This window comes from Mesoplodon mirus (genome assembly GCF_964341445.2).
Source record: "Mesoplodon mirus genome assembly, chromosome: 19".
Taxonomy (NCBI): Eukaryota; Metazoa; Chordata; class Mammalia; order Artiodactyla; family Ziphiidae; genus Mesoplodon; species Mesoplodon mirus.
Genome location: NC_138995.1, coordinates 31,250,365 through 31,274,365, shown reverse-complemented (window position 1 = coordinate 31,274,365; position 24,001 = coordinate 31,250,365). Strand labels below are relative to the sequence as shown.

At 36.5% G+C, this 24,001-nt stretch overlaps 1 protein-coding gene across 16 annotated transcripts in view; it reads left to right on the top strand.

Moving 5' to 3' along the window:
• The window catches only part of CHD9 (chromodomain helicase DNA binding protein 9), a 247,063-nt gene extending 223,910 nt beyond the window's left edge, over positions 1-23,153 (top strand). For 12 of the 16 annotated variants that reach the window (XM_082607931.1, XM_082607928.1, XM_082607932.1 and 9 more), the window contains 8 exons: positions 649-812; positions 1,555-1,827; positions 2,568-2,736; positions 7,206-7,345; positions 7,894-8,115; positions 13,995-14,123; positions 17,253-17,357; positions 19,677-23,153. In XM_082607931.1, coding sequence (XP_082464057.1) covers positions 649-812; positions 1,555-1,827; positions 2,568-2,736; positions 7,206-7,345; positions 7,894-8,115; positions 13,995-14,123; positions 17,253-17,357; positions 19,677-20,555 — 2,081 coding nt within the window. In that variant the 3' untranslated portion in view covers positions 20,556-23,153. The remainder of the gene's footprint in view (positions 1-648; positions 813-1,554; positions 1,828-2,567; positions 2,737-7,205; positions 7,346-7,893; positions 8,116-13,994; positions 14,124-17,252; positions 17,358-19,676) is intronic. The other 4 variants (XM_082607923.1, XM_082607921.1, XM_082607922.1 and 1 more) reach the window with 4 other exon arrangements.
• Positions 23,154-24,001: the final 848 nt, after the last annotated feature.

Sequence of the window (24,001 nt, the reverse complement as noted above, 5' to 3'; positions counted from 1 at the left end):
GGTAATATTTTATAACAGCCACCAGTCCAACTTACAAGAGTATCATAGGCCCTACTTGGCCCTACTTAGAAAGATCTAGCATAGGAACTTCAGCCTGCCAGTAGTGTTAGGTGGTCCTCTTCTGCGGGTGTCCTTACAGCAGTCCAACAGCTTAGGAAATGAGTCAACATCAAGTGGACACAGGAGCCACTGTGATACCCACAAGAGTGAGAATCTCCTGTAACAACTCCATAAGCATGACTTTCAGGGTTACCACAAGGGACATGCCCAATTATGAGTCCCCTCTTCAGAGAATGATAGCCTCCCCAGCAATATTTGTATCCTCCCAGTGCAGATACAGTTTACCAATCAAGAGTTTATGTATTTCCAGGGAAACAGACCTAGAGTGTTAACCATGGGTCAAATTTTCATGCAGAAAGGGATGTTTGTTAACGCTTTTTTCCTCAAACTCCTTTATGCCACTTATTATGCTTTTGTTTCAATTTTTAAAATAATGAGTACTTTATTGTATTCTAGGTGAATTTTTTTTACTTCTAACTTTTCATTTTCAACTATATCTGAATAATTACATAGGATTTGAAAAGTATATGTAAAATTGAGTTATACAGTCTTTTTAAAACAGTTATAATTGGTTATAATTATTCTTAGCAGAAGGTACCCCTCACGTGAAAGCCTATGATGAAGAAAGCGTCGCATCACTGAGCACTACCCAGGATGAGACCCAGGATAGTTTCCAGATGAACAACGGGACCCCAGAGTCTGCTTACATCCTACAAGGTGGATACATGCTGGCAGCTTCGTACTGGCCAAAGGTAAATGAGTAATTTCTTGCTGGAATAGGTTTTTTTGAGTATTTTTCTATATTTCTTTAATGATAGATATTATGTAGTAAAAAAAGGTCACTTATATGTGGGATGACATTTTGGTGTTAGCATTAAAAGTATCAAATATTACTATCAAGTAAATTAGGTCTACTTAAATGTATGTGTTTCTCAATATAACCTTAGAATATTTAGAAGAAAAGATAATGAATGCTATGTTCACATACAAGTTAGTATTCAGGTGCTTCTTTATGAATTAAGTGCTTTTAAGTGGGTCTTCTTGAAGAAATTTACCAAGCCATATGTGACCTAGAAAAAAGGTTCATTTAAGTACATGTACATATAGTGGTGGGGGTTCAGATTGGATTAAGACAGTTCTTCTTCCAGTATGTGACTAGGCTAGTAGAAGAGTACTTACCTTTAGGAGTGAGGTTGGGAAATAAATGGGAGAGGAGAGAACTCTTTACTCTTCTGTATACTTCTGAGTTGTTTGAACTTTTTACAAGGAACCTGTGTTACTCTTATAAAAACAAAAGAACAGAAAAATATCTTTATGGTATAATATTTTTTAATGTCACCAATGGGAATTTGTATAGAATTGTAAATGTATGTGAGAATATGTATGCATACCAAATACACATATGTTGTACCAGGGTAAAATCCATCAAGGCTGTGATCCCCAAAGTTCTGACTCAGTTATTAAAATTATCCTTTGATGTTCATGCTTTTCCAGGACCGTGTGATGATCAACCGGTTGGACAGTATTTGTCAAACAGTCCTGAAAGGGAAGTGGCCTTCAGCTAGAAGAAGTTATGATGCCAATGCAGTGGCTTCTTTCTATACCACAAAGCTGCTGGACAGCTCTGGCGCAGCTACAGAATATAACGAGCCCAGCGTGCCCACTCCTGCAGGTGCTGGCGTTAAAGAAGAACATGATCAGTCAACACAGATGTCAAAGGTGAAGAAGCATGTACGAGAAAAGGAGTTTACAGTGAAAATCAAAGACGTATGTTTATTTTTATTGCCCTAGGACCTGATTGCGATTGCGGTGTGCAGCATGCTTTTCCTGCAAATGGCTGCCTGCTCTTACTCTTACTTCCTTCACATACTTGTTTTCTGGCATTTGGATTGTTTTCTTTTAGATATCCAGGTTATTAAACTTGAATATTCTACTAGAGGAATCATCATTAAATATGTTTTTCTACCTATACTTCTGAAAATAGTCCTTCTGCAGATCAAGATGCTTTCTTAAACAGTCTGACAGTTTCTTATTGTTTGGTTCTTTTATATAGTATTCACATGGTATGTCAGTGCACTTCCTGTTTTAAACATTTAGCATGCCCTGTTACCAGTAACATTTCATTGTTCATTATGATTTTTGAAGCTAAATTGATTACTCAGTGTCTAAAACATGGGTAATATCTTCTAATATGTCATGTGAATAGTGTACACAGAGACATAGGTCAGAAGCTGAAAAGGTTACAATGTGCTAGTCACATGAAAAGCTTTGTTTTACTCAGAAAAGTATATGTAATACCTGGATGTTTTTCATTTAAGGTAGAAATTTTAATATTCATTATAAAAATTGATTAAATGTGTTTCTCCAATTGATGTATGAATAGGAGAACATGATTAACTTTTCAGGGTTTTTAACCTCACTTTTTCTAAGTAAAAGATTTCTCTCAATATACTACAAGTTTCTTTTTTTTAATCATTTCTTTCTTATTAATGGTGTTTGTTTAACAGGAAGGTGGTTTGAAGTTGACATTTCAGAAGCAAGGGCTTGCTCAGAGAAGGCCGTTGGACAGTGAAGATGGTGCTCTAGGGCAGCAGCAGTACCTCACTCGACTTCGGGACCTTCAAGGTGCGTCAGAGACCAGCCTCGCCAGTTTTCCAAAATCCATGCCAGTATCAGGTGAATATGCTAGTAATCATTGCTTCAGCATGAAATAGTCCATCATTTGCAAATCCTTTTTTACTTACTCATAGAACACTTACAAGAACCAGATTGTTACTACTTTAAACAGCCCTCTTATTATTAGAAAGCCCTAATTATCACAAAATTTCTTCTTATTTGGATGGAAGCAAACTTTGCCTGCAATTGGTTCTTCTCAGTGACTGAAGTTTTGTCTTCAAAGGCCTCACAGAATTAACCTAGTCCTATGCATGATAATCTTAACATTTGGAAAACAATGATCATATCTCCCCTTGGGACGATATTTTGTACTAACCTTTTGACTATTTGACTCAACAAGTATTTATTGAATACTGAATTGGTGCCCTGTGTTCTGTGCTCTCTAGGCACTGAGGAATCCATCCATAAGCAGTTTTTTTATTTTGTTTATCTTGATCTAGTTGTACTTTAATTTTTTCTGTGTCCGTCTTAAAGTATGCTGTCAAGAATTGATAATTTTAGTTAAGAGCAGCTGAGTCTTAAAATGTATGGACCACAGCATACTAATCGTAAAAAATGTAACTTTTCAATTAAAAGCAGGTAAGTGACTGGAATTTCCTTTATACCTCCATATACATAAGGCTAAGGACTCTATTTCAGTATTCTACTAAATTCGTTCGCCATACAATAACTTGTAAACATTTCAAAACTCCTTTGCCTATGTACAATGTGTGGAATTCCTGAAGTTTGTTTCCTTTATTATAGGTGTTAAATTGATCGCTGTTTCCAGTTGCTGCTCTTACCACTTTCTAATTATAAATTATAATTAAATTATAAATTAGAGTCATCAGACTTACTTTTGTCTCTTATGGTTTCATTAACCATTCAGTGTAAGTCTCCAGTTACTGGACTTTCAGACATGTATGAATGAGCCACAGTTCTCTTAATGAAGTATAAATCCCCAAAATTGTGATTTACAATGGCAAGGAGCTCTTTTTTTTTTTTTTCGTGAGAAAATGGGAAGAGATGGGGAAGATAAGATCTGGGCTTTTTTGCCCAACCTAAGTGGGTTTAATAATACCACTGCTTGTACCTTGATAAGTCCGTAACTCTATAAAGTGGGATCGATACGTCTGAACATTTTACTGCTATTGCAGCTGAAGATTGTACAGTCTTTGCCTATAAGTAATTCTTTGGTAAATAATACTGTTTTAATAGTAGTAATTATAGTAGTAATTATAACACTAATTTGCACCTATACCAAATATTAAAAAGCCTCAAACATTAAAACTAGTTAGAATTATCTAAGAATTGTATCTCATCCATCTTGATCATTGCAAATGTGAAATCTATTTTGGTTTTTGGCCATGCCATGTGGCATGCAGGATCTTAGTTCCCCAGCCGGGGATTGATCCCTTGCCCCCTGCATTGGGAGATCGGAGTCTTAACCACTGGACCACCAGAGAAGTCCCTGTAACTGTGAAATCTAGCTCTGTCTTCCTACATGACTCTTAGGAAACCTGCTAACATTTTTTAACCTTTTCTTGTTCATGAAGTGAGGAGTTGGGGTCAACGGAGAGGTAGCATTGTTAGGTGGGTTAAATAATATATGTAAAGTGACTAGTATGGAAATTGGCACATAATTAGATGCTAAACAGATGTTAAAATTAGGTTTTAGAATTAGATGCTCAACAACTGCTATTATAGTTCTTCATATTAAGCCCTTTTTATGTTTGTATGGGCACCCCTGAATTTTATCTAAAAGCTTTGAGTGAAGATACGTCATATAATGTAAATTAATTAATGAAGGACAGTAAAATAGCATAAATTATAAGAGGACAAAACTAAAGGGCCTATTCCAGAAACCACCTGGAATAGTACACAAAAGATGGTAGAGCCAAACAACCTGGATTTGAATTCTGTCATTTACCACTGTTGTGACATTGGGCCTGAGACATAATGTTTCTGATCACATTTATAAAATGGGCTTAATACCTCTGTGTTTTGTTTTGTTTTTGGTAATTTAAGAAAACATTTGTAAAACCTAGTTCAGAGTATGGCACCTAGTAGGCATTCAATAGAAAGAAGGTATTTTTAATATTGTTGTAATTACATCTAAGATAAAGACAACACAGGCTTTATAGAGTAGACTAGGTTAAATTTTCCATTTTGGATTCTAGGTTAAAATAAATCAGTAATGTTTATTAAAATCACTCTCAAAAAGAAGTCAGGGTAGCTGGGTTTGTTGTTGTTTTAAAAAACGAAAGAAGTCAAGGGAGTATATAATTTGCCAAATTGGATATGTTTATAAATGATCAAATAGGATTTGTTTATAAATACATACTTTGGAGTGTACACTAATGTTTTTCCATAGATAATTGTATTAAGTACTTTCCTTTTTATATAACACTGGGATAGCAGTGAAGGGAAAGTAAAAGAAATTTAAGACGGTCTCTGCCTTTCAGTTGCTTGGTAGACTAGACCTACATGTTAAAATATTAGACAATACGTTAAAAACAAGATAATATATCTTGCTACACAGCATTATAGTTAATAAATATTGGAAAAGAGAGAAGTCACTGCTGTCTAGAGACTTAGGCAGAGCCCTGTGGAAGAGGCAGAATTGAACAGAATTTATAAGAGGAAGATTAGATAATGGTCTTTCTGGAAAATGACATTGAGAGAGCGTCAGGGAATAGCGTGAACCAGAGACTTGATGTTGGGAAAATTGTATTGTTTTAGGATAAGACTGACCTAGCTACTGTTTAAATTCTTACTGGAGAGATATTTGTATAAGGTCAAAAACTGCTTAGCAAAGGTAAATCTAGATAATGGGTAACAAAAAGTGAGCTGGGGAGGGGATTGGGTTGGTGGTCAGGCAGGAATGAGGCTTGATGTAAGGCATTTCATTCATACTAGAATAGGAAGCCATGAGAAGTTCTTATAAAACAGAATAGTACTTTTAAAAGTAGTATTTTAGGAAAGTTATTCTATTATTACAGTTAAAATGTACTATAGTGAAAGTATTTTCAAATATTCATAATATTTTGTTAATCTGATTTTAATGAAATAATGAAAGCTGTTCTTTTTAAATAATGTTATGTCACATTCCTCAGTGCTTTCATATGCAAAAATAATTTTTATTCACTGTAATTAGTTACTCCTTACTAATTATGAATTAAGGTATTTTTTGTAACTGAGATGTGAGGAGAGTGACTTCCATAAGGTTACACAGCCAACCAAAGGGAAATGTCGGGAAATGTCTTTCAGGGTTACACAGGACTTGGTCAAAAATTCTCCTTGAATGATTGAAAATGCATTTTTTGCTACAAACTGTGAACCATTTTAAGCAAACATCTCATTCTTAATATTTTCTTCTATAAGAGTGTTCTAGATTACCTACTCTTTAAGGACAGGAACTGTGTCTTACCTTTGAATCATCATAGTGCTTTGTACATAGCTGTTTGATAAACGTGTATTTATTAGGAAAAAATGAATGCATGGAACTGTTTCATTCATACCTCTTACAAACATTTTTTAGTGAGTGCCTACTGAAATGAAGAGTGAGAAGGGTCAGTTTAATTTGGCAAGAAACAGTGGTGATCTTAAAGAAAATACCTTAAATAGGCTGGGGCAGGAGTGGACTGTTTTGAGGAGTGAGTTTGTCGTGAGAAAGGTGAGCATAATAGCAACCAACTTTTCAACAGTTTTGAAAGTTATGAAAAAGTGGAAAGAAGTTTATTTTTTTGTTTGAGTTGGGCCATGTTTTTAAGTTGATAAGAATCTACTGTAGAGTAAGATATTTTGGCACAAAAAAACAAAGATAAATGATAAAACAAACTTTTAGAAAAAGTAGGAATTAATGGGTTCAAAAAGGTGGAAAGGTTTGTCTTGTACATGAGAAAGGCATGGTTCTTCCTCGAAAAGGGGACAAAAGAAAAGATGTGTGACTATCCAGGGGAAAAATTTGAGGAGACAAGTCAAAAGTTGAAAGAGACCTAGATTACAATTCTCCTGGTTTTTAAATGAGAAATGAGGTGGTAATTTTAGTCCAAGAATTGCTTGATTTAGTCTGACTGCTTGTAAAATAAGAACTAAATTTCTGTGTATTTTTTTAAATAAACTTTTTCTTTGATCATGAGTATCATTACAAGCATTATTTTATTCTATTTTATTGGAGTATAGTTAATTTACAATGTTATATTAATTTCTGCTGTACAACAAAGTGATTCAGTTATACATATATATACATTCTTTTTCATATTCTTTTCCATTATGGTTTATCACAGGATATTGAATATAGTTCCCTGTGCTATACAGTAGGACCTTGTTGTTTATCCATTCTCTATATAATAGTTTGTATCTGCTAATCTCAAACTCCCACTCCATCCCTCCCCAACCCCTGCAAAATGTCTATGTATTTAGAAAAGTAATTACTTGTAATTTAAGAACTAGATTTTTATCACTCTTCTGCATTTTTAATTTGTTAGGTACTCCCATTCAATCAACCCTTGGTGCCAATGGAGTTTTATTAGACAACCAGCCTGTAGTCAAAAAAAGGCGGGGAAGGAGGAAGAATGTAGAAGGTGTTGACATCCTCTTTTTCAACAGAAATAAACCACCTAATCATGTAAGTCAAGTAATGCTTAAAAACTACTGATCCTTGGGCTTCCCTGGTGGCGCAGTGGTTGAGAGTCCACCTGCCGATGCAGGGGACACGGGTTCGTGCCCCGGTCCGGGAGGATCCCACATGCTGTGGAGCGGCTAGGCCCGTGAGCCATGACCGCTGAGCCTGCGTGTCCGGAGCCTGTGCTCCGCAATGGGAGAGGCCACAACAGTGAGAGGCCCGCGTACTGCAAAAAACAAACAAACAAACAAACAAAAAAACTACTGATCCTTGAGTCCAAAATTCAATTCTAGTAAATATACATATTGCTGTTTGTGAATGTTTTGTAGAATAATAAAGATAACTAGAAAATTAGGAGTATACTATATAGCTTTAGATTGTATCTCAGTAGAATCCAGCACTGGCCAAGATTCATAAAAATTTTAAATTTGAAAGATTTAGCAGAACTTTAAACAACTTTTTTTTTCCTCTTCAAAAAGAATTGCTTCATTGGACCAAAATCAGAATGCTAAAGCATGGAAATAAAATTGTCATTTGATGTTTTTCTACAGGTTACTTTAGGCTTAACCACCTCACAGATTTCTACAGGGATAAATCCAGCACTATCCTATACTCAACCTCAAGGAATTCCTGATACAGAAAGTCCCGTTCCAGTTATTAATCTTAAAGATGGGACAAGACTTGCAGGCGATGATGCACCGAAGAGAAAGGATTTGGAAAAATGGCTTAAGGAGCACCCAGGTTATGTGGAAGATTTAGGAGCTTTCATTCCTGTAGGTGATGCCTTATAAAACTTCGTATATTTTACTTCTATGATTGGTCACACCTATAATGATGAAGCATAAATTCTCACCCACTTTTGTGTTCTGCCCAAGATTTAGGAAAATTAGCAGAAAAAAATAATGACTATCTTTCCCATGATACAATACAATATCATTTTCCATTTTTCCATTCTGTATTCAATAAGTGTTTAAGTAATAAAAATCACCTCTCATATACAGAGTACTATCATAGACTCAATGAAGGTTGTAAAGTTACAAAACTTGCAATCTTTTCCCACAAATAGTTTGTTTTAAAATAATAAAAATGATCATAGTAAACATTTATTGAGACTTAGCTGTGTGCCTGGCTTTATACTTAGCATGGATTACCTAATTTAACACCTCCTAACTTTATCAGAATGGCATCATTATAACTTTATAAAGAAATGGAAATATTGAAATTTTAAATATTGGGTTGGCCAAAAAGTGCCTTTGGTTTTTAAGTAAAAATAAAAGACACATTTTTCATTTTCACCAAGAACTTTATTTAACAACATATTCACCATTTTGTTCCACTACCTTCTGCCATTTTTCAGGCAACTTCATAATTCCATCTTCCCAAAACTTTTTATCTTGTTGAGCAAAGAACTCTTCCAGGTGCCTTTTATAGTCTTCCAAGGAATTGAAATTTTTTCCATTAAGAGAATTTTGTAAAGACCGAAATAAATGGAAATCTGAAGATGCAATGTCTGGTGAATATGGTGGATGAATCACAACTTCCCTGCCAAGCTGCAACAGTTTTTGCCTGGTCATCAAAGAAACATGCGGTCTTGCGTTATCCTGTTGGAAGATTATGTGTTTTCTGTTGACTAATTCCGAACACTTTTCATTGAGTGCTGCTTTCAGTTGGTCTAACTGGGAGCAGTACTTGTTGGAATTAATCGTTTGGTTTTCCGGAAGGAGCTCATAATAGAGGACTCCCTTCCAATCCCATCATATACACAGCATCACCTCCTTTGGTTGAAGACCAGCCTTTGGTGTGGTTGGTGGTGGTTCATTTCGCTTGCCCCACGATCTCTTCTGTTCCACATTGCTGTACAGTATCCATTTTTCATCTCCTGGCACAATTTGTTTTAAAAACGGAACGTTTTCATTACGTTTAAGTAGAGAATCACATGCGGAAATACGATCAAGAAGGGTTTTTTTCCGCTTAACTTACATGGAACCCAAACATCAAAGCGATACACATAACCAAGCTGGTGCAAATGATTTTCAACGCTTGATTTGGATATTTTGAGTATGTCGGCTATCTCCCGCGTGGTATAATGTTGATTGTTCTCAGTTAATGTCTCAATTTGATCACTATCAGTTTCAACTGGTCTACCCGACCGTGGAGCGCCATCCAGCGAGAAATCTCTAGCACGAAACTTTGCAAACCACTTTTGACACGTTCGATCACTCGCAGCCCTTTCTCCATATACTGCACAAATCTGTTTTCGTGTTTTGGTTGTGTTTTTACCTTTCTTGAAATAATAAAGCTTAATATGCCGAAAATGTTGCTTTTTTTCCTTCCACCTTCAGTATTAAAATGGCTACGCAAAAATTCACCAATTTTTGTAAGTTTTTTTTTTAATGCATGCTGATATGACAGCTGTCACAATACAATCTAACGAAATTGTTTCGAATGAAGTTAAAGACAACTAAGTGCTACTAGAGCCATCTTATGGAAAACACCAAACGAACCTTTTGGCCAACCCAATAAATAGTGCAAGGCCACACAGCTAATAAGTCTTAAATCCACTGTCCAAACTACTACACTTAAGATCTCATAAGAGGGCTTCCCTGGTGGCTCAGTGGTTGGGAGTCCGCCTGCCGATGCAGGGGACGCGGGTTTGTTCCCTGGTCCAGGAGGATCCCACATGCCGCGGAGCGGCTGGGACCGTGAGCCATGGCCGCTGAGCCTGCGCGTCCGGAGCCTGTGCTCCGCAACGGGAGAGGCCACAGCAGTGAGAGGCCCGCGTACCGAAAACAAAACAAAACAAAAACGATCTCATAAGAATACACCTTCTGGTTCTCTTCAGATGCATGGTTCATATTAGTCAAAGATGAGAACAGATACATTCATTTGCATTTTTCTTATCCTCTGAAATACTTTCTACTCACTATCTTATGGGCGTATGGCTTTCTTACTCATAGAAATCTATTATTTAAGTTTGTAATGCTTTACTGTCAGATGCTGATGTACCAAATTTTGTATCAGTCTCCCTTGATGTTTCTATATATTTTAGAAGGTAAAAGAGTAATGGCATATCCTCTGTATAATGAAGTTAGTGGGCTTGTTCTATCTGCTTCCATTATGAAGATTAATTGGATAACCTATTGAAGTTGTCCCCTACCCCATGAACTTAAGGGCTGTCCTATTCACCTTGTATCCCCAGGACTTAGTACGTAATTCCTGATACAGAGGATGGTATCTAGCTCCTTGTAAATATTTACTGAGTCAGTGATTTTAAAAATTAAAAATGAAAGTCTTTTGGAGACTAAAAAGTACTATATAAAGGTAAAGTGATTGTTATTAACAGAAAAAAATTCATTATTTTTTCATGCAAAAGAACCACAAAAGCTCCAGTCCCTAGAATGTGACTGTAATATACATTTTTATATACTTGTATCTGTAATATATATTTAGTTTAATATTTTACATTGCTATTATTGCCCCCAAGAGATAACCTGGTAGTCTAAAATAGGGAGCCTCAGTCTTGGCTTTTGAATGCCTTTCCTATCCCTAATTTTTTCAAAAGATGCCACAAATTCTCAAATAAACTTTCTCTTAATTCTTTTGATTTAAAAAAAAAAGCCAGGGCTTCCCTAGTGGTGCAGTGGTTGAGAGTCCGCCTGTCGATGCAGAGAACACGGGTTCGTGCCCCGGTCCGGTAGAATCCCACATGCCGCAGAGCGGCTGGGCCCGTGGGCCATGGCCGCTGGGCCTGGGCGTCTGGAGCCTGTGCTCCGCAACGAGAGAGGCCACAACAGTGAGAGGCCCACGTACCACAAAAAAAAAAAAAAAAAAGCCAAATAAAGCTCTTGTAATTATGAGAGGAAGGGTTGTCAGTAAGGTGAGCAATCATAAAATGAGTACTACAATTCTAAAAATAATGAGAATTGTTAGTTTAACCCTATACTTATTTTTTTTTAATTTTATTTATTTATTTATTGGCTGCGTTGGGTCTTCGTTGCTTTGTGCGGGCTTTCTTTAGTTGGGGTGAGCAGGGGCTACTCTTTGTTGCAGTGCGCGGGCTTCTCATTGTCGTGGCTTCTCTTGCTGCGGAGCACAGGCTCTAGGCACGTAGGCTTCAGTAGTTGTGGCACGTGGGCTCAGTAGTTGTGGCTTGCGGGCTCTAGAGCTCAGGCTCAGTAGTTGTGGTGCGTGGGCTTAGTTGCTCCGTGGCATGTGGGATCTTCCCGGGCCAGGGCTTGAACCTGTGTCCCTTGCATTGGCAGGCAGATTCTTAACCACTGTGCCACCAGGGAAGCCCATAACCCTATACTTATTAACATGTTAGAAAATAACATTCATTTATTCAGTCAGTAAATTTTTATCGAGCAGCTATTTTGTGCTAGTTACTATTTAAAGGGATTTAGGATAAAACTGAACAATATAAAGTTCTTGCCCTCGTGGCAGTTATACTCTAGTCTCTGAAGATTGTCATACCTTTCTCTTACCACTGCAAAGGAATCTTTATTACTTTTTTTTTTAACTTATAGCAGTACATCACTTTCCCTGCAAATAAACCTTTTGTCCTAATTTTTTATATAACTTTATTATTAAGATTTTAAAACATTGTTATAAGTAGCATTTGTTGGAGTACAGAATACAAGATAATGACTGGTATGATTTCCCAAGGACACTTCACATTAATGGTGTCTTGGATCTCACACTTTTGTTGTGGTATCTGTACAACAAAATGATCATAACGTGGTATATGTACTATACCAGTGGTATGTATAAACTGCCATGGAAACTGATAAAAGAATAATTACTCTGCCCAGGCAAAGTATCTGGGAAAAGATAGAAAATAGAGCTGACCTATGACTGGTGGATGATAAAAGAATAAGTAGACATTTGACCAGGTTAATACTGGTCAAATGCCTACTTATTCTAGGCAGGATAAGAGGAGGATACTCTAGGCATTATAGAACAATTATGAAGAGAGTCTAAAAAGGATATAGTCATAAAACAGTGACTAGTCTGATATTCCAGAGTATGTGAGGGAATGAGTGGGGTAATAGTAATTGGATAGAAAAGGTGAATTCAGTCCAGGCTGTGATGTGACTGGTGTGCCATGCTGAAGAGTTGGAGTTTTAGTCTGTTGGAATTTCTAATTGTTTAGAAATGACTACAGACATGAAGCCCTACTTTGTTAACAGTTAGTTGTTAACAGAGGTGAGCAGCATGGTTTGATGGAAAGAGTTTTTATTGCCACCTGCTAGCTGCATGACCTTGAGGAGAAGGTATCTTCTCTGAGCCTTGATTCCCATTTGTAAAATAAGAATAATATCTTTGGGGCTTCCCTGGTGGCGCAGTGGTTGAGAGTCCGCATGCCGATGCAGGGGACGTGGGTTCGTGCCCCAGTCCAGGAAGATCCCACATGCCGCGGAGCGGCTGGGCCCGTGAACCATGGCCGCTGACCCTGCGCTTCCGGAGCCTGTGCTCCGCAACGGGAGAGGCCACAACAGTGAGAGGCCCGTGAACCGCAAAAAAAAAAAAAAAAAAAAAAAGAATGATATCTTTGGGGGACTTCCCTGGTGGTCGAGTGGTGAAGACTCTGTGCTCCCAGTGCAGGGGGGCCCGTGTTTGATCCCTGGTCGGGGAACTAAGATCCCACATACCGCAACTAGAGAGCCTGCGCACCACAACTACTGAGCCCGCATGCTGTACAGTCTGCCCGCGCACTCTAGAGCCTGCACGCCGCAACTAAGACCCAGAGCAGCCAAAATAAATGAATACATTTTTTTTAAAAAAGAATAATATCTTTGAGTATTGTGAGGATTATGTGAAAAGAGATAAGAAAGTTTATTAGTGAGATGAAGATAAATGAAAGCCACTAGTACACATAAATGGTATCAGAGCACTGAGAAAATCTGATGTTTCAAGTGAAATTCATCAGGAGAAAATGTAAAGAGGAAGCTCTTCCAGCATTATTGATAACTCCTTCAGGTAACACTCTAGAAATACAGTGATCTTTGAGGGCATTTAAGGAAAGAACTAGCAATGTCCTCCTCATTTCAGGAGCCTACTTTCATACAGAAAGATAATACTGATCATTATTAATAATTGTCTTGAATAATTGTTTAAATATATAATTTGAGGAAAAGGTTCATGTAACATTGTCTTATTCAGCATTTTTATTAATAAATATAAAAATATTTAAACCTTAAATATTTTTAACGTATAGCTATGGGGTAAATTCTTTAATATGATATATTGAAGATATGTGATAGAATATATGTAAGACATAATATAAATCTTCAATATGTAATATAAACAGTTGACCCTTGGACAGTATGGGGGTCAGAGGTACTGATGCATGCCACCCCCACAGCCAAAAATTTGAGTATGACTTTACAGTTAGCCTCCGTGTCCTCAGTTCTGCATCCCTGGGTGCAGTCAACCATGGATGCAGTAGTCCTGTAGTATGTATTTATTGAAGAAAATGCACATATGAGTGGGCCTGCACAGTTCAGACCCATGCTGTTCAAGGGTCAACTGTATTCATATATCTTATCTATAACATATCTTCAATTTTATATGACTAAATTTCTTGGATCAGCTTATTTGTACTAGTTGCACAGTTAGATTTTCAAGCCATTCCTTTGTCCATATATTTTAGAGAATGCAGCTCCATGAGGGGAGACCCAAGCAAAAAAGGCATCGTTGCAGAAACCCCAATAAACTAGATGTGAATAGTCTCACTGGAGAAGAACGTGTTCAGCTGATTAACAGAAGAAATGCCAGAAAGGTATTTATATATTTGTTGTTAATTTTTCATGTTGATTCGCTGCTTAAGAGATCTCTAGAACACTTACTTCGTTATGCAGTATTTTCTAACAAACCTGGTTGGGTTAAATCTAGAAGATTTGCAGGAAAAGACATGGACTACAATTTTATGCAGTCTAATTTCAAATCCCACATCTTTGTCTAAGCTGTTGAATGAAATAAGCAAGTTAGTTTACACTATCTGTGCCTAAGCAGTGGCCCTGAGCAAGAGGATGCTAGTGGCCTCTAGTGGGTAGAGGCCCAGCATGCTGCTACACCTCCTGCAGCACAGGGGACAACCCCTACATCACCAGTCCAAGATGTCCGTAGTGCAGAATTCGAGAAACTGTTGGAAGGAGACACTGTTCTCATCATGACCATTTTAGATTTATATATTTATCACGTGATTTTCCATCATTTGGCTGTTAAGTGTCTTGTGCTATCAAAATTGGCATATTACATAATTTTCTGATAGATGGAAATAAAATGTCTTAAACAAAGGTACCTTATACACTAACAGTATCCCTGTGTTTACCTTCTTGCTTTATTGATTGATGAATGGTAACAGTCAGGTTTTTCCAAAGTCTATTTCTGAACCAAATGTGGCTCAACATTTGTTTCCCCGAATTGTGTCTGTTTTACGTTTGGATTGGTATATGTCTCTTTTACCTCCTAAAGTAAATGATAGAACACTTGTGGCACCCTTTTGTAAGTTCATGGCTTTGACATTTTTATTGTTTTCTATTCTGATGAGCAAGCAACAAAATAAGTAAGAAAGAAGAAATGGCCTCAGAGTAAGAACAGCAAATTTCTCATTGAGCTCCTTCACTCACAAATTAAATTACCCTACATAGCTCACATTAATTGCCTAGTTCTGTCTTGCTCTCTGTTAAATGACCTCACTGCTAGTATAAAAATACATGAAATCATTTGACCCTCTCAGAAGAAATACTGAAATTGGAAGAAAACTACTTTTAAAATAACAATTGTCTTAATATTATCATATGCACTAACTCATTAAAATTAATACTGATTTTTCCCCAGTTTTGTAGAGATAGCTTATTCAGCTTTTGTTAGTGCTTTAAAGTGATGTCATAGATATATTAGGGGAAGAACAAGAAGACATTTTAGTTGCATTTTACTTAATTTTATGCTTGCATAGATTGTGTTACAAATCTTTGCACTTCATCTTATAATGAAATTAGCATTTCTAGATATGAATAAATTTCTGTTAGCCAGTTTTAAGGAAATGGAACCATTTTTTAAATTTTTACTTGCTAGGTTTAACATTAAACACCCTAATTTTTATTTTTCATTGTTGTAACCTGATAAAAGTCCTGTTCATTTCCTTTAGTTTGTAGATTTCTTTATTGTTCTGAGTTTCTAGAGTACAGACTTGAGGATTGATCAGTTACTAAGGAAAAGATCCACTTGCTGAATCCCCATAAACCATACAGCGGGCCTCCAGTTTAAACTGGAGCTTAATGAAGGTCATAATAAAAAGGAGATGGCAACAGAAACTTAAGAGGCTAAGTAAAGACTATAGGAAATACTAGATAAGAATACCTATAGGTATTATAACTGGCCATATTAAACCCTGTCTATATCCTAACAAGATACAGTATGCATTCAAAAAGGTGTGGAAAAAGGAATTATTCAAGAAGTATCTTTAGACTCCAAAGGAACATTAAATTGGTAGGTTCAAATCATTTAAACATTTAAAGGGATATGTATATTTTTATACTTTTTAGGGTATCAGTTTACATAATAGATAAGTGCATGGGTTTTTTTTTTTTTTTTTTTTTTTTTTTTTCTTTTTGCGGTATGCGGGCCTCTCACTGTTGTGGCCTCTCCCGTTGCGGAGCACAGGCTCCGGACGCGCAGGCCCAGCGGCCATGGCTCACGGGCCCAGCCGCTCCGCGGCATATGGGATCCTCCCAGACCGGGGCACGAACCCGTATCCCCTGCATCGGCAGGCGGACTCTCAACCACTGCGCCACCAGGGAGGCCCTAAGTGCATGGGTTTTTGAGACCTGGGTTTGAAAGCTGATCCTAATACTTACTAGCTAGCTTTAGGCAACTTGTATAACTTCTCTGAGGCTTAGTTCCTTCATTTGAAAAATAGAAATAATACATTCTCAAATGGATGTAGTGAGTACTAAAATAAATTATGTACTCTAAAGTCCTTAGCACAATAGTTGGTAATATGATAATAATAATAATAGCTTATATTTATTATGTGCCAGAACCTTTGCTGAGGCACTTGAATTATCTCATCTTCATAAAACCCTATGAGGGAGGTGGTGTTGTTATCTCCATTTTGCAGATCAGAAAACTGAGGTTCAAAGAGATTTACTGATTTACCCTAGTTCATGTAGGTGGTACGTCTGACTCCAAAGCGTATACTCTTAACTAGGCTACACTGCCTACCCAACATAGTAATTTCACAGTAAATGGTAGTTATTTATTTTACTGTTCCAGTAACTCAAAAACATTTAAGGGACTTCCCTGGTGGCACAGTAACTCAAAAACATTTAAGGGGCTTCCCTGGTGGCACAGTGGTTAAGAACCCTCCTGCCAATGCAGGGGACACAGGTTCAATCTCTGGTCCAGGAAGATCCCACGTGCTACGGAGCAACTAAGCCCATGTACCACAACTATTGAGCCTGCGCTCTAGAGCCCACGAGCCACAACGACTGAGCCTGCGTGCCACAACTACTGAAGCCCACACACCTAGAGCCCGTGCTGCGCAACAAGAGAAGCCACCACAGTAAGAAGCCTGCGCACCGCAACGAAGAGTAGCCCCTGCTCACTGCAACTAGAGAAAGCCTGCCCGCAGCAATGAAGACCCAGTGCAGCCAAAATTAATTAATTAATTAATTTAAAAGGAAAAAAACATTTAAAATTTACATTAGCACATGTTTATGTAGTATATTAATAGTTCTTGTGGACTGTGGTAGTCCTTTTTAATGTAATAAAGATTGTCAAAAGTGGTTCAATTAATACATGTGTTTTAAAAAAATAAACTCTGTACAGCACAGAATAAAAGCAAGAAATGTCTTCATATTTAATAGTGCTTTTAAGTGTCTAACAATCTGTTTTTCATTTATAGGTTGGAGGTGCCTTTGCTCCCCCTCTGAAAGATTTATGTCGGTTCCTGAAAGAAAATACAGAATATGGAGTAGCTCCTGAATGGGGAGATGTTGTTAAGCAGTCTGTGAGTATTTCATAAATGCTAATTCAGAAATCATTTTTAAAATTAGATGCCATTTAATGATAACTTAGATTAAATTTTAAGTTAAGAATTAACAAAATAGGGCTTCCCTGGTGGTGCAGTGGTTAGGAATCTGCCTGCCGATGCAAGGGACACAGGTTCGATCCCTGGCCCAGGAAGATCCCACATGCCGAGGAGCAGCTAAGCCTGTGCGCCACAACTACTGAAGCCCACGTGCCTAGAGCCGATGTTCTGCAACAAGGGAAGCCACAACAGTGAGAAGCCCACACGCAGCAACGAAGACCCAACACAGCCAAAAATAAATAAATTTATTTTTAAAAAATTAACAAAATATTCCAAGAATATGTGAAGATATTTTTTAGTTCACAATTTTTGTTTTGCAGAATATGTTACAAATTTCTCAGATGCTTTTGAGTTAGAATGCAGAATCAATATATGCTGATTTGTGTTTATTTTAATCTCTAAGATACTATTTGAGTAATGCCACAATGAATAGTCAAAGATATTGGGCGGCAGGGGCAGGATTCTCTGGCGGTCCAGTGGTTAGAACTCTGCGCTTCCACTGCATGGGGCATGGGTTCGATCCCTGGTTGGGAAATTAAGATCCCACGTGCTGCACAGCCTGGCCTAATTAATCCACGTGCTGCACAGTGTGGCCTAATTGATTGATTGATTGATTGATTAAAAGGCATATTAAGAAAACAAAGATGGAGAAAGATATATATATGTAAGGTTATTCATCATAATATAGTAATAAAAATTGGGAATATACCAATGGTCCATCAATGTATTGAAAAACTGCAACTATTTTAAAAATTATATCTTAAAAGAACATCTAATGACAAGGGAGAAAAAGTTCACAGTATTGTTAAATGGGGTAGTAGTTAAGCTCTTGGAGTATCAAAGCCTAACCATGTGGTAAGTGCTGGATAAATAATAGCTATTATGTCTACAGGTGTCTAAATGAAAAAGACAGGCAGTAAACCTATGTGCAGTATGATTCTTTTTTTTTTTTTTAATTTTAGAAAAGAGGTGAAGAGAATTGTAAAATCTGTTTATATGCACAAGGGGAAGATGGAAGCACACATCCTGAAATGTTAGCAATGGTTATCTCTGAACAGTGAAACTATGGATGATATTTTTCTTTGTATTTTTTTGTTGTCGTGTTTTCTGTAGTGAACCCTAATGCTTTTGTAAAGAGAACAAATAAGTTGATCAATTCAAAACAATTTAAAAATAGTCCCATGAGAGTCTTTTAAACCACTGTCTAGAGCTACAGTGTCACAAATGGTAGCCACCAGGCACATGTGGCTCTTGAGCACTTGAAATTTGGCTAGTCTGAAGTAGGAGGTGTGGTAAGTGTGAAGCACTGTTAATGGATTTTGAAGCCTTAGTTTGGAAAAATGAATATAAAATATCTCAATAATATTCATAGATTACATATTGAAATGACAATGTTTTGTTATGTTAAATAGACTATATTGCTAAAATTTGTGTCACGTATTTCTGTTTTACCTTTTTTTTATTGTGGCTACTAGAAAATTTTAAATTACATATGTGGCTTACATTATTTCTCTTGCACAGTGCTGGCCTAGTGGTTCTAAACTCCTAAAACTTTTAGGAATTTTGGTTCATTTGTTTGTTTTTTACTTCTAGGAGTTTTGAGCCTGAGAAAATCATGGGAGAATTTCAAGAAAGTAGCATAGGTTGCCCTCCATTGCCCTGGACTTGGTGCTTCCCGGTCTGCAGGTGCTACTGCTGTTCTGAGCCAAGTGATTTTTTCCCCCCTGTTGATTCTCTTTTTCGGCTTGGCTCTGTCTCCTTTACTCCCAAAGTGATAGTCAGGAAAGAGTCATATGAAGCATCTCATTTTAACCTTTACTTACTTCTTCTGTCCTTTCCTTATTGTTCTTCCAGATTAAAAGAGGCACACTTCTTTAGTCTTCTAGAGCAATTGGTGATGTGAAAAATGTAAGGGCGTGGCAGTAATAACCCTCATGAAAAAATGTCTTCGGACCTTCTGTTTTCCAGAACTATGCTACTAACTTATGCCTCACATTATAAAAGAGGGCCAGAGACCTCTTTCTGCCCTCTTAAGATAAAATGAGAAGAAGAGCTGTTTCAAGCCACTACTTATACTAAGATGAAATTAGGTTATCTCTCTCATAATTGGTTATGTTATATCCATACAGAATAAGTTTATGAATGATTACCTATTTTTAATAGCTTATTTGTATCACAAACTAATAGCTGTTGATTTTATTTGAAAATGGTTATTATTGATGAATTTTCTTTTTTTAGGGATTTCTTCCAGAAAGTATGTATGAACGTATTCTCACTGGTCCCGTTGTGAGAGAGGAAGTAAGCAGGCGAGGGAGACGGCCTAAAAGTGGAATTGCAAAGGCCACTGCGGCAGCAGCAGCTGCAACTGCCACCAGTATTTCAGGCAATCCTTTATTAGCCAATGGATTACTTCCAGGTGTGGAGCTCACAACTCTTCAGGCCTTACAACAAAACCTACAAAACTTGCAGTCACTGCAAGTAACCGCAGGGCTGATGGGAATGCCTGCTGGCCTTTCTTCTGGAGGAGAAGCTAAAAACATGGCTGCCATGTTCCCCATGCTGCTGTCAGGAATGACTGGATTGCCAAATCTGTTGGGCATGGGAGGACTCCTGACAAAGCCTACAGAATCTGGAACAGAAGAAAAAAAGGGAAATGACTCTGCGGAGCTAGAAGGAAAAAAAGAAAGGACAGAGAGCCAAAATTCAGAGAATGGTGGTGAAAGCTCTGTGTCAAGTTCTCCTTCAGCATCCTCTACTGCTGCATTAAGTGCAGCTGCAGCTGCCAACCCGTTAGCTCTTAACCCACTATTACTATCTAATATACTTTATCCAGGGATGCTTCTCACTCCAGGCCTTAATCTTCATATTCCAACTTTGTCCCAGTCCAATACTTTTGATGTACAGAAAAATAAAAACAGTGACTTAAGCTCGTCTAAGTCTGTAGAAGTAAAGGAAGAAGATTCCAGAGTTAGAGATCAGGAAGACAAAGGGGGAACTGAACCGAGTCCTCTCAATGAAAACAGCACAGATGAGGGTTCAGAGAAAGCCGATGCTTCATCTGGATCTGATAGTACACCATCGTCATCTGAGGATTCAGATTCTAGTAATGAAGACTGATTCCCAGACTGCACTTAAATTATGAACTGATTTTGGATTTTTTTTCTTTAATTATTAATTGTAAATACCCCAGTGTTGAGTGCATCAATAACTTACTGACTGAACATTTCAGTTATTTGTTTAGAAGTGCAAACTGCTTTCAGAGACGTTTTGCATGTAATATTTCTTAAGATTCATAAGTTTCTGAACTCGTATGTACTATCAAATACATAAAGGTGTAAAATTACAACAAAAGGCATTATAATTTTGTTGGGGGTTAATTTTATGAAAATTATGCTCAATAAGAGTTGTATATTTAATATATTTGCAGTGAACACAGAATACTTTATGCATATTACTGATTTAATTTGAATATAGTTTTACAGCCTCCTTGACACCTATAATTTACAGATCAAAACTCAGCAATAATTTGGGCAGCTAATGAATGTCATGAAAGCTGTAGAATCTACATCACCATCCATTGCTTTAATTACATGAAAATGCTCTAGTGTTGTGATGCACTGCTGATATTTCCAATTCAGGTACAAGTGTGTTTTAAAGAAGAAATAAGTTTCCCAATCAGCCAATTTAACTGGCTACCTGTTACCTCAGCTGAGTTAGTTTAGGAAGTTTACATTCGTTTCTAATTCTATACTTGTTTTCAGGGGTTTTTTAAACACATCCTATATATCATGTTAATCTGGCAAGAAATATGACTTGCTTTTTGCTGAGCTTAACTCTTAAAATCAGTAAAATTAAGTCATGAAATAATCCTGTGTCATGTAACTTTGGCACCCTCTAGACATATTTAGTTTCAGCTCTTCAAAGTTTGGCCTCCTATTAGAAATAATTGTCTCAGATGAGTAATGTCTGTTTCCAGGGTTCAGAAAAGGCAAACTCATGAAATGCCACTGAAAAGAACTTTCAACACAGCATACTTCATGTAAAAGAAATTGTTTGTTTGCTTTATTTGTGTAGTTTCTATTTGTGTTTTACGTCATGGAAATATTCCGGAATTAACAGATAATAGGGTAAAGTAATATGCAGATAGTCTCAATTCATTTTGAGTTTCTATGTATAAGCAGACTAAATGTTGCCCAGAATCAGTGTTGGGTTATCAGTTTATATTAAATATACTGAGTTGCCCATTTTGAAAATGCACTTTGAATAATCTCAAAAAAATATACGTTACTCCTATGAACCACAAAAAATGAAGCCAAAGGCTTCTGATCAATTTCTTAGAACCCTTTACCATGTAAAATTTGTCTGATGTTTGATTTGTGATACAATTTCTCCTGCTAAAGCTGCTATTATTCTGACAAGGTAGAGGTCCAGGTTCACCTTCATATACATTTAAAACAATTAGAACTGAATTGGAAAGAAAATATCATTTACATCCTAAGGAGAGATAAGTGTTGGCGTTTTTCTGGTTCTTAAATAAGTCAGTGATAAAGTTTGTGAGGGGAAAAGTACCCCACTTCTCTCCCAGAGAAAAAATAACTTTTAGTATGTTTTGATAGAACTCTATTGCTTTGTCATGAATTAAGCAATTATATTGGATTTTCCAAGACCTTTACCAGTAAATTATGTTTCTGTATGTAAAATAACTAACCCCTTATTAGAGAGACAGTGTTATATGTATTTACAAAATTATATAAGTTCCATTGGGATTGTATTGATTTTTGTATTTTCCCGAAATAGTACTTTGAATTGATAGTCCTTTATGCAGTGTCTTAGCAATAGTCACTATAATGCCCTTCCAGGAGAAGTGGGTAGTAATTCTTCATCATGAAAATGATATATTACATATTTAGTATCTTCCCTTTGCAGTATTGCACCTTTGTTTAACTAGAATACACCTATGAGATAGCCAAAGTTTTTCAAACACAGTTAACTTAGTTTGCCGGTAAAGTATTTCAGCACCATCCACATTTCCCTTCTCTCCCCCTAGTTATACCCACATGATCTTCATTCCTTTCTGTCTCCAATTTAAAATAAAGGGGGGAAAAGCCCTAGATCTTGTCACTAAAATCTAATTTATATCAAATTTATGAGATAAAGTATTTTCCTAATTATGATCAATTGAATTTGGTTAACATCTTAGTGATTCTCTTTCTATGTAATAAGGCAGTTGCAGTTTTCAAAGCATTAAGGCTAGTATTAACTTTAAACATTCTCTTGGGTTTCAAGACACTTCTATCTAGTACTGATTGGGGAAAAGTTGTCCAGCTATCAGCTTAAAAAAACATGCAAACATGGTTGTGTAAAGTTAAGGGTTATAAGAAAAGAAATCAGTAGAATTACATAATACTAAAGTTGCAGTTGAAAGGATATCCAAGTATGTGTTGGTAGTTACTAAAAGAATTATAGCTGTTATTGCCTTGTATTTATAGCCCTTGTTTCAGGTTTCATGATTCAAGTCTTAGTCCAATTTTTCTTTTGGACATTGCAATATTTACCAGTTGTGTTTTGTGTAGTCTGAATTTGCTTTCTGTAGTTGAGCAAACGTCTTAAAAAGTCATTTGTAATTTATTAAATTACTTTCTATGATGTTCTATAGAGCAAATGGAAGTTTAATTATTTTTTATTAAACATATTCTTTGACTACCCATGATGTCAGCCTCTGTACATGACAATGTTTTTTTATTTTTATATATAATTTATCTTATTCCAATTATGAAAGAAACCATAGTCATAAATCTTTAAAAGGAAAGAGGAAGAATTTTTAAGAGACAGAAGTTGGCTATAATTATATCCACAATATTATTATTTCCTGAAGTTTTCTCCCCCTGGACCTTTAAAAATCCAGAAAGACCCAGAGATATACCTAACCTCTTAAAGAAGTCCATTTTGAAGATCAGTAATTATTTTTTCCCTTGGTCTTAGAGACTTTCCTAATTCATCACTGTTGTTTGCAATGTTTTTTTAATAAATATGAAAGAAATTTGTTTTTCCTCGAACTACAAAAGTAGAACAGTGGAGTCTCATCACCCTTCATTTAACTTGAACACATTCAACTATACTGCCATGCTTTAGAAAAACTTTCTTTTTTGTAAAATATAGTAAACACAAGTCAACAGCTTCATCTGGTGCTCACTCAGAGGATCAGTAATACGTTCCACTGCTGGAGGAAGAATTGGCTATGTTGGATGTTTTTGAGAGAAGATACACTGTATAAAATGATGTATTCTATATATTTTGAGCTGTAGGAGGGAAAAAAGTGGTTTGGGGGGAGAGTAATTTTTGACTACAAGTAATGTTCACCTCATTCAATAAATTAAGAATTTAATCTCTACATAAATGCAACTTCAGTACAGTAAGCTATTTATTTTAAAATGCAGAAAAACAAAAAATATTTAAATCATCCATAAACACACCCTGAAATACTGTTCATGTAGCTATCCAATCTTTTTATATGTATGTTATATACATGTAGTGGGTTGAATAGTGTCCTACAAAACTTCATG